Here is a 12,895-nt window from a genome sequence, read left to right as displayed (position 1 = left end):
GCACTTTCTCTATCCATGCCAGTCGCCATTTTGGAGAAATCATGACCTATTATAGGCTTATAACTACATGACTAATAAAGACAGAGGTATTCTGGCAAAAAAAATGATTTTAGATCAACTAGAGTCAGAAAGTTATACAGATTTATAATTTACTTTTATTAAAAAAACTCAAGTCTTTCAGCACTTATCAGCTGCTGCATGTCCTGCAGGACAGTGCTCTCTGCTGCCACCTCTGTCCATGTCAGAAACTGTCAAGAGCAGCAGCAAATCCTAGAAAACCTTTCATGGACAGTTCCTGACATGGACAGAGGTGGCAGCAGAGATCACTGTGTCAGACTGGACATACAGCAGGTGTTAAGAACTGGAAGACTTGAGATTTTTAAATAGAAGTAGCTTACAAATTTGTATAACTTTCTGACACCAGTTGAATCGAAAGAAATTTTTTTTGCCGGAGTTCCACTTTAAGTTTATATACAGTATAGTGCTATATAACTTTGTCATTGATATTGTGGACATTGATAATGTATTATGCTTTCAGCACAATTTCTAGTAAATATTCTTCTCAATGTCTCCAGAACCCTGTGTTCCTCAGAATGTCTCCGCCAATATTGACTGCCAGACAAACAACGTGGCTGTATCGTGGAACGGATCTCCCGGATCTAGGAATTATACTGCACTGATGATCTCACCAGGGGGCGACATCCACACCTGTAATACAACATCTACTGCCTGTAACATCACCGGTCTGAGCTGTGGCACCACCTATAACCTCAGTGTAACAGTCTGTAATAGCCAGTGCCTGGGTGACAGCAGTGCCGAAGTGGAAGTAACCACAGGTATTAACTGGTGCTATATTGGTGCTGGGGGATGAGGTTATTATCAACACACAAGACGTTGTTTTTTTGTCTGGGTTCCAACCTCCACAATATATTTTTGTGCTGTTTTTCTGGTAAGGATGGATACTTAATGGAGCCCATTAAAATCAATGGGATTCAGTGGGTGCAGTTCATGTCCAGGGTATACAGCGCCTGCCAGGGCCGTTTTTTTTATTATTGTTCTGTCCCAAAGGAAGAGAAGAACAGGAGAAGGTTTCCTTGATAACATAAAGCTACCACATACTTACAGCACCATGTTTGTGCCACTTACGCTGGGGCCATACATAGCGTTGTCAGGAGAAATACTGTGGCTTTTCTCCGTTTTTCATGACATTTTAAACAGCAGGAAATAAAATATATAAAAACACACACTGGCCCATCTCTGCCTGTTTCCGAGCACTGGTTTTGGAAGCTGGAAGCAGATTGAAGGACCTTAAGGAGCAGAGCTCCGGGGGACCAGGGAGTAGGTGAGTAAAGATTTTTTTTGCTCACCTGAGAGAAAGGAACACGGTGGGCACTCCGGTTCCACGGCACAATGTGGACTATCAAGGGCAGCTGAACCTCTCTTGACCCACAATCCACTGGTGGTGCTCAACCAAATAGCATAAACAAGTCTTGATCCATAGTAAATAGTAGCGGCACTCACCAACTGTGTTCAGATGCTTTATTTTAGGTCAGTTAACAGACAAACATCAAGGGCATTCCAATAAGTAAGATCGACGCCGTCGCTCTTACTTATTGGAATGCTCTTGATGTTTGTCTGTTATCTGACCTAAAATAAAGCATCTGAACACAGTTGGTGAGTGCCGCTATTTACTATGGATCAAGATAGGTTTTTTTTTAACCTGGCCCAAGCAGTATAGGATTTTTCCTATATGTCGGATAACCTCTTTGGTTAACAAAAAGTTAACTGCACTGAAGCCCGCGTATGAGATGACCCAAATTGGTATATTATGTTTTCTTTTGCTTATGTGCTATGTATTTATTATTACCTCTGTCTTTTTCCAGCCCCATGTGCACCAGAACATGTCCATGCAAGGACGGACTGTGCTACCAATGCTGTAGTACTTTCCTGGATACAGAATAATGGCACCTACAGCTTCACCTCCATTCTAACATCCCCAACCGGGAACATGACCTGTATATCTGACTGGACGAACTGCACCTTCTATAACCTGCCGTGTGGACATGAATTCATGGCGTCTGTGTGGGCTGCCAACAGTCTCTGCAGTGGACCGATGAGCATGTCTGTGAAGGCCCAGACTGGTAAATATAAAATGTGTATCCCATATACTGTATAATAATGAACAGTTAATAGACCCTATATTGAATCCCTCTTTGTAGTACTAGAAACAATTCCTATTGTCCAGAACTCTTGGAGAAGTCTTACTCATGGAGTTAGTATAGCATAACTGGCTTTGTGCTTGTGTGCTATTCTGCTCGATGTATCTGTTAGAAGATGGGAAGCATGTGGCCATGAATTGCTGTAGGAAGATCCTATAAGTCACTGCTGACATCATGTTATGACATCACCCATTTAACTAGACAATAGGTAGGATGGATACAGTGGCGTAGCTATCATGGAGGCAGACCATGCAACTGCTATGGGGCGTGAGGCATGGGGGCCCAGGGTGAGTCTGCCTCCATGGTACTAGCTGGTGTTTTTTCTTTCGGCTCCCAGGCGTACGAGGGATGTCACTTATGGCTCAGGGAGCATGGAGAACAAAGTAACAGTGGGGGTCTGCGCAGGGTTGAGTGAGTATGTGGGGGTGGGGGGCAAACAAGATTCATGGGGCATCTACAGTTTTTTGCTATGGGAAATCCTAGCTACACCCCTGTCGGGATACATGCATTCAGATGTTTACACCTCTGGCCCTTCCCTTCGAGTGGCACAACAGATACTAAGGTGATGGTTTCTAGTTTGCAAATATTCCATTTTGGTGACCCTACCAAATAGAGTGTTTACTTTTTTTTTATCTAGCTGCTCTGGGGGTACTAGTTATCATGGAGGATATCCAGCTCTGTGCGTGGGGTCTTAGGCTCTATTCACACAGTAATAGTCCACTATGATTTGGATACTGAATTAGCTCTTTCTTAGCCTGAAAACCAGCTCCTACTGAAAGCAATTGAGTTAATTGACAGTTTTTCAAACCAAATAACTGTGGCAGATGGGCCTGTGTCCATCTACTTTCTATCATCTGTTGCAGGAAGCTGAATGCTAATAGTTCAGCTTCCTATTTTCTCAATGTACTAATTGTAGAACTTTTTAGACTATATTCACACACTATCACAACCGGCCCGATAATTTTTTTGTGCCTGACTTCCCCTTTAAGCTGCACAGTTCTCTTCCTGATCGGGCAGAACAATGCTTTAGTGTTCGGCCCGATCCTTTAGGAAATAGAAGTGTTGGTAGAAGCGCAGGGATCTGACAATTGACTAAGACATAAAAAAAGATTTTGTCTGGTAGTCCCTGTCTCTTCCCCACTTATTAGTAGAACATACCCCTAATTTTCCCGGTGGGGTAGCCCCCCAGTCACCATATACAGGTGGTCACTATTTGGTGTATTGCTATGATGACTTTTCCATATTCTATAATATTAATATTCTGCATTTTCTTCTCATGAAACCTGCAGCCCCTTGTATCCCAATGAGTGTGAACACGGCCCTGGACTGTATTAGTAACTCCGCGCTGATTTCCTGGAGCAATTCTCAAGGAACAATAAATTATTTACCGTTATTGATCGGAGAAAAAGGAGAGAGGTACAACTGCAGCAGTCAGAACACGTCGTGCTGGGTGACCAACGTCCCCTGCGGTGGAGAATATACCGTGGCGATGACGGCTCAGAACGACATCTGTAATGTAGGAAACAACATCACAGTGCTGCAAACATGTAAGATGCTTTACTGCCCATTCTACGTCCTGACAGACGTGATATGGAAATGTAATGTAATTCTCGTTCTCTCATCTCAGGTCCTTGCACCCCACAAAATGTGTCTATATTTTCTCCCTGTAACTCCAATGAGGTTAAGGTGCAGTGGATGGCAGCCCCGGGGGCCATACGTTATAAGACCAATGTTATAGCATCAAATGGAACAAATTACGTGTGCAACACAACCAACACCACCTGCGACATTGGAGGACTTCAGTGCGGCGAGACATATAACGTGACCGTCACCGTATTCAATAATCAACAGGCGAACGTCAGCCTACAGCAGAGGACGTTCAACACAGGTACCAGAATATAAAAATGGAGAGAAATCTGCAAAAGTCATAGTAGTGACTATTATCAGGATCAGTGGTCTCGCATCGGAGAACCACGGGCTAGAAAACCCTGATCTAGAACAACGCTTCTCAACCTCCTTCCATTGGGGCTTCACCAGCCAGAATATGGTCATGCCTAGTCCTTAAAGTTTTTATTTCAAATCAACTGGTGCCAGAAAGTGGCAGAGATGTGTAATTTTTACATCTATTAAAAAATTCAAGTCTTCCAGTACTTATCAGCTGCTGTATGTCCGACAGGAAGTGGTGTATTCTTCCTGTCAGACACAGTGCTCTCTGCTGCCACCTCTCTCCATGTCAGGAACTGTCCAGAGTAGTAGCAAATTCCCCCTAGAAAACCTCTCCTGCTCTCCAGACTGGAAAGAATACCCCACTTCCTGTAAGACATACAGCAGCTGATAAGTACTGGAAGACTTGACATCTTTCAATAGAAGTAAATTACAAATCTCTGGCACTTTCTAGCACCAGTTGATTTGAAATAAATTCTTTTGGTGAACAGGGCCAGGCCTAGGAACTAAGTGACAGACAAGCTGACAAAGAATTGCTTGGTTGAGTGAATACTGTTCCTGGCTTATTTCCTAAACCATAACATAAAGGGGAACCCCACGCACTGACCAGAATATGCAGAAAACATTGTATGAGATTCCATTTTTTTCCCTTTCTGCCTTAGGTCCATGCATTCCTACTAACCTACGGGCAGAGCTTCCATGCGGAAACACTACAGCGACACTACTGTGGGATCCTGCACGCGGAGCAGCGACATATTCCGTGCTTGTGAGCGGGCCCAATGCCTGGAGTGCTACGTGCGGCTCCAGCAACACAACCTGTCAAATCAGTGACCTCCAGTGTGGACAGGGGTACAGGGTGACCCTCATAGCATCCAATACACAATGCAACAGCTTACCCAGCACCCTGGATTTTTACACAGGTAAAATTGTGATTTACTAGACATTTTAGTTGCACCACCTGAGTGATCACTCATCCTTACAATAATGGCTGCATAGGACATAGCAAAACTAAACAATATTATCTCCTGTCATATATATATATATATATATATATATATATATATATATATATATAATAAAAAATGTATACTGAGGCTTGCAGCAGGTCTCATGAGTAAGACCCGGAGAGTCCCCTTTAATGGGTTACTTCTTCTTTCAAATCAACTGATTTTGGAAAGTTATATAGATTTGTAATTTACTTATTGATTTAAAAATCTCAAGTCTTAGCATACTTACCAGCTGCTGTATGTCCTGCAGGAAGTGGTGTATTCTTCCCAGTCTGACACAGTGCTCTCTGCTGCCACCTCTGTCCATGTCAGGAACTGTCCAGAGCAGGAGAGGTTTTCGATGGGGATTTGCTACTGCTCTGGACAGTTCCTGACATGGACAGAGATGTCAGCAAAAAGCACTGTGTCAAACTGAAAAGAAAACACCATTTCCTGTAGGACATACAGCAGCTGATAAGTATGGGAAGGCTTGAGATTTTTGAATAGAAGTAAATTAGAAATCTATTTAACTTTCTGACACCAGTTGATTTGAAAGAAAAAGATTTTCACTGGACAACCCCTTTAACGACGCCAAAGAACAGGATGCAATTCACATCACAACCACTGGGTGGCAACATATAGACACAACTCCTGACAGATTATTGTTATATATGTTTTTTTTTTTTTTTTTTTTTTTAAATCTAGAAAGGTGGCTATGTGCACTACGCTGGCTGGCAGCCTGTTGGCCATGACTATAATTTTAAATCAGGTGATGTATATGGGAACAGAAACTTAAACAGAATGCTATGGCTCATACCTGCTTCTTTGTAATATTTCCAGCCCCCTGTGTTCCCCAAAATGTGAAGCCAACAGTTGTATGTGGGTCAAATACAACAAAAGTGACCTGGGATCAGACGCCGGGAGCCGTGAACTATACGGCGACAGTCAGAGGAGCTGATGGAAAACCCCATTCCTGCTCCACATCAGACACCACCTGTGACATCGGGGATCTGCAGTGCGGGCAAACCTACCAAGTGGTTGTCACTTCACGCGGGCAGCAATGTCAAACTGAGAGTCCAGCTGTCCAATTCCATACAGGTAGGTCTTTATTACTTTATTACTGTGACTTTAAAAAAAAAACTGCAAAAAATTATTAGAATTTTTTATATATTGCACCGTGCAACAGGAGGATCAATTTTGTAAAGTTGAAACTGGCATAAGGGAGAAAGTGCAAGGTAGAGAAGTGGAGGGAAAAATGCCTCCAATGATAAATTCCCCTAAAATGTATAAATAATTCCAAAGTGCAAAGTTATTAATGAATGAATAAATAAATAAAATAAAAAATAAATAAATGAAGAAATAAAGTAAAGTAGATTAAATATACAACAAAACACACAAACCGAAAAGATCAACAGGATCAACAGTTAAAGGGCTATTCCACTAACAATTCCTTCCATTCTTGTTATTATTTATTCAGTCTCCTTCTCCCAGTTCTGAGCTGCTGATTTCTGCTGAAGACACAAAAACTGTATGTGAGATTTTCTCTCTGTGCCCCCTCCTCCCCCCTCCCTTCTAAAAACAGCTGATGTAAACAAGTCCCTGGCAGGCTGTATCTGCAACATTGTAGCTTCTTTGTAATGCTGTGAGGGTTATTCTGAGGTCAAGTTGCTAATGAACACACTGTGATTAACCCTCCGAACATTGCAAAGAAGCTACAAAGTTGCAGATAAAGCCAGCCAGGACTTGTTTACATTCTCTGTCTCAGAAGGGAGGGGGGAAGAGGAGGAGGAGACAGAGAGAAAGACTCTCACACAGATTTTTGTGTCTTCAGCAGAAAGCAGCAGCTCATAACTGGGGGAAGGGGACTGAATAGATAATAACAGGTATGGAAGGAATTGTTAGTCTCACCATGGGCAGCAACATATCAAAAGTTAGGTTTAAGAGGAGCAAAAGTTATGTTTAAGTGGAATACCCCTTTTATTGGTGGAGTACCGTCAACCGTACCCCCAGCGACCAGCTCCAAAACGGAGCCAGAAGCAGTTTGCTCAGTTTCCTGTATAGTGGTAGTGCCAGAGTATTGCATCCACAGCTCCTATTGAAGTGAATAGGAGATGCTATAGTACCCTGGTACCTATGTGAAACTGGCTCGGTTGCCCCTAGCAACCAATCAGATTCCACCTTTCATCCCTCACAGACTCTTTGGAAAATGAAAGGTGGAATCTGATTGGTTGCTAGGGGCAACTGAGCCAGTTTCACTTTACACCATGTTTGATAAATCTCCCCCATAGAGTACATTGTCCACCTCACATCTTGTACGGATGGTGTTTCATATGCTCGTCATCAATAAAAAAAGTTTGATGGTGTAAACCTGCCTTAAAATGTGCCCCTTCTGCTGCCTGTTGATAGTGACATGATACAAGTATATTATGAGGCTGCTGTTTATGGTGTTCTTTACTGTCTCCCTAGGTCCCTGTGTGCCGCAGCAGGTGTACACCGCGTCTGCATGTGCATCGGACTCTATTACTGTACTGTGGAGCGCTGCCTTGGGAGCAGATTATTACACTGCAACATTAATAGATCAGAGCGGGAGGACACTGACCTGTAATACCACAGACCTGAGATGTAATATTACCGCCATCCAGTGCGGCAAGACTTACACCGTGACGTCTGCAGCCTATAATGACCAGTGTAGCAGTGACAACAGCCCCTCTGTCACCATTGTTACAGGTAGGTATTTGATTGTTCTTGCAGCTATAGTACTTGACACCACATTTTTTTGGGGCCTTTTCCCGCCTAAACTCATCATTTACACTGTAAAAATCTGGAGACCAATCAGCTCACTGAAGTATCAGGCTACAGCTGCCCATAGAAGTCTAAGGAGACGACAGAAACGGAAAAAAATAAAGATGGCTGCAGCTTGTAGTGAATGTTACATTGCACTACAGTTCTACATTCACAGCTTATACTACTCTCTACTGCTCTATAATGTCATCTAAGCTTCTGCTGCTTCTTAGGTTTGCTATAGAGATATAAGGGAACAGGATCCCCTCATCCGTCTGTGTCTGGATAACCCCTTTAAGTAAAAGATCTCACCCCAGGGCTTTATACACAGTTTAGACTGCTCTTTACAGCTTTATCACGACTTCCATGCTGCTGCTTTTTACGCTGTGCACAATACAGTGCAGGATCTCCTCCTCTGTGTGTAAAGACGCCATAGACATCAGGCTCTGGGAGAACTGAATATTACAGATTTATCTTGTAGGGCAGAAATATGCCCTCCAAATACCAAGACATATGTGATGGACACATACGGTGCTGCTCCTCATTGATATGAATGGACACTGTGTAATGCTTCATTCCCCCTGTGGTGGCGCTGTAGGGAATTTCAATGCTTACTGACAGATTACTGACATTACATTACAGATGGTCCAAGCAAGTTGTGATCAACTTATTGTCCAATACGTAAGGATTGTCCAAGGTGGAGAGCCCCTTTAAATCCATTACATTTTCTTTTAAATCTGATTTTAGCTCCATGTGTTCCGGCCAACCTTGTGAAGTCAGTGAATTGTAAGAATGGCTCTGTATCCCTATCGTGGGACGTGGCTCCTGGAGCGACAGCATACACCGTCACAGCTCGTGTAGGACGCAATGAGACCTCCATTACAACCGCGAACACCTACTATGAATTTGACAACCTGCAATGTGACATGGTGTATGACATTGTCCTGAGCAGCAAATCTGCCAACTGCACCAGCAATGGGAATAATTCTCTCCAAATTAAGACAAGTAAGTAAAATAAATAAATAAATAAATAAATAAATAAAGGCTTCATATTGTAGATTTTCCGTAATTTTTACATTTTTCTTGTTTTTCCAGTTCCTTGCCCTCCTCAGATATTAGAAGCCTACGCATCATGTGATAATAATTCCGCCTTCATACAGTGGGAGATTAGCCGCAATGCCCGGTCCTATAGGGTTGTGGTGGACGGAGTCACTACCTGGACGGCAAACACAACCAACTCTATTTATGAGACTCCTCCGCTCCAATGTGGACAGAATTACACAGTGACTGTCTGGGCTGATGATGGAACATGTACAGGCCCGAACAGTACTAAAACAACGTTTAAAACAGGTTAGTGAATCATAGACTATACAAGCCCTGGTACTGAACCCTGGGGTGAAAATTCCTAGTATCTGAAACCTCCCTGAAAGAAACAGCACTTCCTGGTGACATCATCAAAGTGCCTGCTCAGCCAATCAGTGGCTGCAGCAGTGGTTGGTCTCATTGGCACTAAGCTGGCATTTAAAGGGGTTATCAGTTAGGTAAAATACATATTAAATAATCACGCCTCATGAGACTAACAATTTGATCCATACTTGTTATTGTCTTATCAGTCGCCTTCTCCCAATTCTGAGTCTGCTGCCTTCTTCTCCAGACACTGAAAATTGTATATGAGTTATTCTCTTTAAACTCCATCCTTCCCACTTTCTTTGGGTACACTCATGTAAACAGCATCCCTGTCTGTCTGTCTCTGCACTCTGTGATAACGGGAGGGTTAATCACAGTGAGGTTACCAGCAACTTGACTTCAGGGGTGTCTGTCTGGCAACAGAGTGCAGAGACAGGGATGCTGTTTACATGAGCATCCTGGAAGGGGAGAAGGAAGTACGGTGTGGGGACATAGAGAACAACTCATGCACAGTTTTCAATATCTGGTGCAGAAGGCAGCAGACTCAGAACTCCGGGAAGGAGGATTCTGGTTTCGGCAAAAATGCATTCCATGTATAATAATAAATTATACGGTTTTCCTAGTATATTTTCTGTCCCATTCCTTGTAAGTTTTAAGACATCAGGACCCTATCTGTTATCACTTGCATTTGCTTATAATGGAATACCCCTTTAAAGCATAAGAAGCAGGATTTCTGTGTCCATTATGCTCTATGGAGAGGGGAGGGGTTGAGAGTAGTGAGTGAGCACGGAGCAGTCCTGCACAGCACAACACCCTGCAATCTTCTCTCAGCAAGTTCCTAGATAAGCAGTGACCTTTCTGACCCTTGAATCCAGCGTTTTAGGTGTCCCAGACAGTCTACAAACAGCTGGCCTTCATGTCTCCTCTTCCTGCTCACTCATCCCCCTCGGCCCCTCCCCCCTCCATAGGATATAATGGACTCAGCAGAGCTTATCTTCACTTTGCTTATCTGTAATGAAGACGGATTTGCCTGATAATGCACAGATAAGAAGTGAGGCCGGGAGATTGCTTTTTGAGTACAGAAAGAGGCTTTTTTGTCTAATAAAACCTATTATAGAGTTTCTTAAAATCGCTTATACTACTGATTTCTGCAAAAAAAATAATAATTATAGTTTGATACTTGGATGTGAATTTTCTGTTCCTTTAACCCCTTAACAACATCGGGCGTAAATTTACGCCCTGATGCCGGTAAGGATGTTCAGAGTGGGGCCGCGCGGCGACCCCGCTCTGAACCGCGGCGGTCCCGGGTGCCGCTTGTAGCCCGGGCCCGTAGGTATTAGCGGGCACGGTCCGATCGCCGTGCCCGCTAATACAGTAGCATCCGATTACCGGATTCAGCCGTTCCCTGGTGTCTAGTGGCTGAGATCGCTCCCCCGGGATATTATCCCGGAGGAGCGATCTCCGTTTCTGAAGCCGGCCGGGGACCGCTCCAAGATGGCGCCGTCCCCGGCTCGGCACGCGTTTACTTCCGGCTGCAGCAGCCGGAAGTAAACGAGTGCCTATCTCATGGATCTCTGCAGCATATCTATGCTGCAGAGATCTCAATGAGAGATCAAAGCACTTATACTAGAAGTCCCCTAGGGGGAATAACCCTAACCCCAGGGGGAATAACCCTAACCCCAGGGGGGCTTCTAGTATAAGTGTTAAAGTAAAAAAAAAATGTCATTATTAATAAAAAGCCCCCTCCCCTAATAAAAGTCTGAATCACCCCCCTTTTCCCAGGTTATAAATAAAAGTAAATAAATAAATAAATAAACAAACATGTTTGCTATCGCCGCGTGCGTAATCGCCCGAACTATTAATTAATCACATTCCTGATCTCGCACGGTAAATGGTGTCAGCGCAAAAAAATCCCAAAGTGCAAAATTGCGCATTTTTGGTCGCATGAAATCCAGAAAAATTGTAATAAAAAGCGATCAAAAAGTCAAATATGCGCAATCAGGGTACCGATAGAAAGATCACATCATGGCGCAAAAAATGACGCCTGACACAGCCTCATAGACCAAAGAATAAAAGCGCTATAAGCCTGGGAATGGAGAGATTTTAAGTGACGTATATTTGTTGACAATGGTTTAAATTTTTTACAGGCCATCAGATACAATATAAGTTATACATGTTACATATCGTTTTAATCGTAACGACTTGAGGAACATATATAACAAGTCAGTTTTACCCCAGGGCGAATGGCGTAAAAACACATTTCCCCCAAATAAACAAAATGCTTTTTTTTTTCAATTTCACCACACTCTGAATTTTTTTCTGGTTTCGCAGTGTAATTTATGCAAAAATTCAGCCTGTCATTGCAAAGTACAATTAGTGACGCAAAAAATAAGGGCTCATGTGGGTTTCTAGGTGGAAAAATGCAAGTGCTATGACCTTTTAAGCACAAGGAGGAAAAAACTAAAACGCAAAAATCTAAATTGGCTCTGTCCTTAAGGGGTTAATTTCTCTCCAATCTCTCTTTGATTCCAGTGCCATGTGTTCCTCAGAATATCAACTCTACAATAATGTGCCCGGACAATGCCCTCCGAGTCTTCTGGGATATCAGTCATGGAGCTACCAGCTACTCTGCTGAAGCTGTCGCCTCACAGGGCGATGTTGTCACTGCCGACGTATCCAACAACACTTGTCTACTGTCCCCGCTGCAATGTGGAGGGTTATACAGCTTGACTGTTCTGGCCATGCATGATGAATGTAAGAGTGCAGAGAGTGCAGCAAGACAAGTAAAATCTGGTAAGTGTGTGCATAATAATTTATAATAATTATTCTATGTATCCTGTGCTACTTGTGCTATTCCGCTATTTGCACACCTAAGAAATTAAAGGGATTGTTCATTTTTTTTTCATATCAATTGGTGCCAGCAAGTGCCAGAGATTTGTCATTTACTTCTATTAAAAAAATCTCAAGTCTTCCAGTACTGCCTATGATGTGAACTGGCTGGACCACCATTAGGAACTGCAGTGATGAGGCTCCACCCCTTCTCCCTGCAAAGTGCAAATTCAGAGGCATCATGGGAATTGTAGGCAGCATTAGAAAATCAGTGATAAAATACACGAGTATGGCTGAAAACCCATGCCATCTCTAATAATAGCCTATGCTGCACTATATAAGCAAGAAAAAAAAATCCTTGAGTAATTTTTTAAGGCCAGCATATAAAAAGCAAAAAAAAAAATAAATTCACCATATGATCTACAACCTAGATTTCCATTGAAAATGAGAGAGTTTGCACAAGGATTCCGATGCAGAATCTGCACGGAAACAGCTAAAGCCGTATGCACACTACGTTTTTGCAATACATTTTTTTTCATCCGTTTTTACAAAAAAAAACGGATGGAAAACCGGATGCATTTGTGCGCGTCCGTTTTTCAATTGACTTCCATTCTTAAAAAATTCTTGAGTTATTTTTAACATACACAAAAATAAGGTCGGCTACGTTTTTGTGTATGTTAAAAAAAACATGAGTTTTGATCCGTTTTTTTTTTTCAATGGAAGTCAATG

At 42.7% G+C, this 12,895-nt stretch overlaps 1 protein-coding gene across 3 annotated transcripts in view; it reads left to right on the top strand.

The window, feature by feature from the left end:
* Positions 1-12,895, top strand: part of LOC138790068 (receptor-type tyrosine-protein phosphatase beta-like) — a 31,972-nt gene that overhangs the window by 527 nt on the left and 18,550 nt on the right. For all 3 annotated transcript variants that reach the window (XM_069968995.1, XM_069968996.1, XM_069968994.1), the window contains exons 2-11: positions 576-836; positions 1,884-2,141; positions 3,509-3,766; positions 3,847-4,107; positions 4,826-5,083; positions 5,990-6,247; positions 7,616-7,876; positions 8,678-8,935; positions 9,026-9,280; positions 11,870-12,130. In XM_069968995.1, coding sequence (XP_069825096.1) covers positions 576-836; positions 1,884-2,141; positions 3,509-3,766; positions 3,847-4,107; positions 4,826-5,083; positions 5,990-6,247; positions 7,616-7,876; positions 8,678-8,935; positions 9,026-9,280; positions 11,870-12,130 — 2,589 coding nt within the window. The remainder of the gene's footprint in view (positions 1-575; positions 837-1,883; positions 2,142-3,508; positions 3,767-3,846; positions 4,108-4,825; positions 5,084-5,989; positions 6,248-7,615; positions 7,877-8,677; positions 8,936-9,025; positions 9,281-11,869; positions 12,131-12,895) is intronic.

Source organism: Dendropsophus ebraccatus, chromosome 4 (genome assembly GCF_027789765.1).
Source record: "Dendropsophus ebraccatus isolate aDenEbr1 chromosome 4, aDenEbr1.pat, whole genome shotgun sequence".
Taxonomy (NCBI): Eukaryota; Metazoa; Chordata; class Amphibia; order Anura; family Hylidae; genus Dendropsophus; species Dendropsophus ebraccatus.
This window is presented reverse-complemented; position numbering and strand designations above follow the sequence as displayed.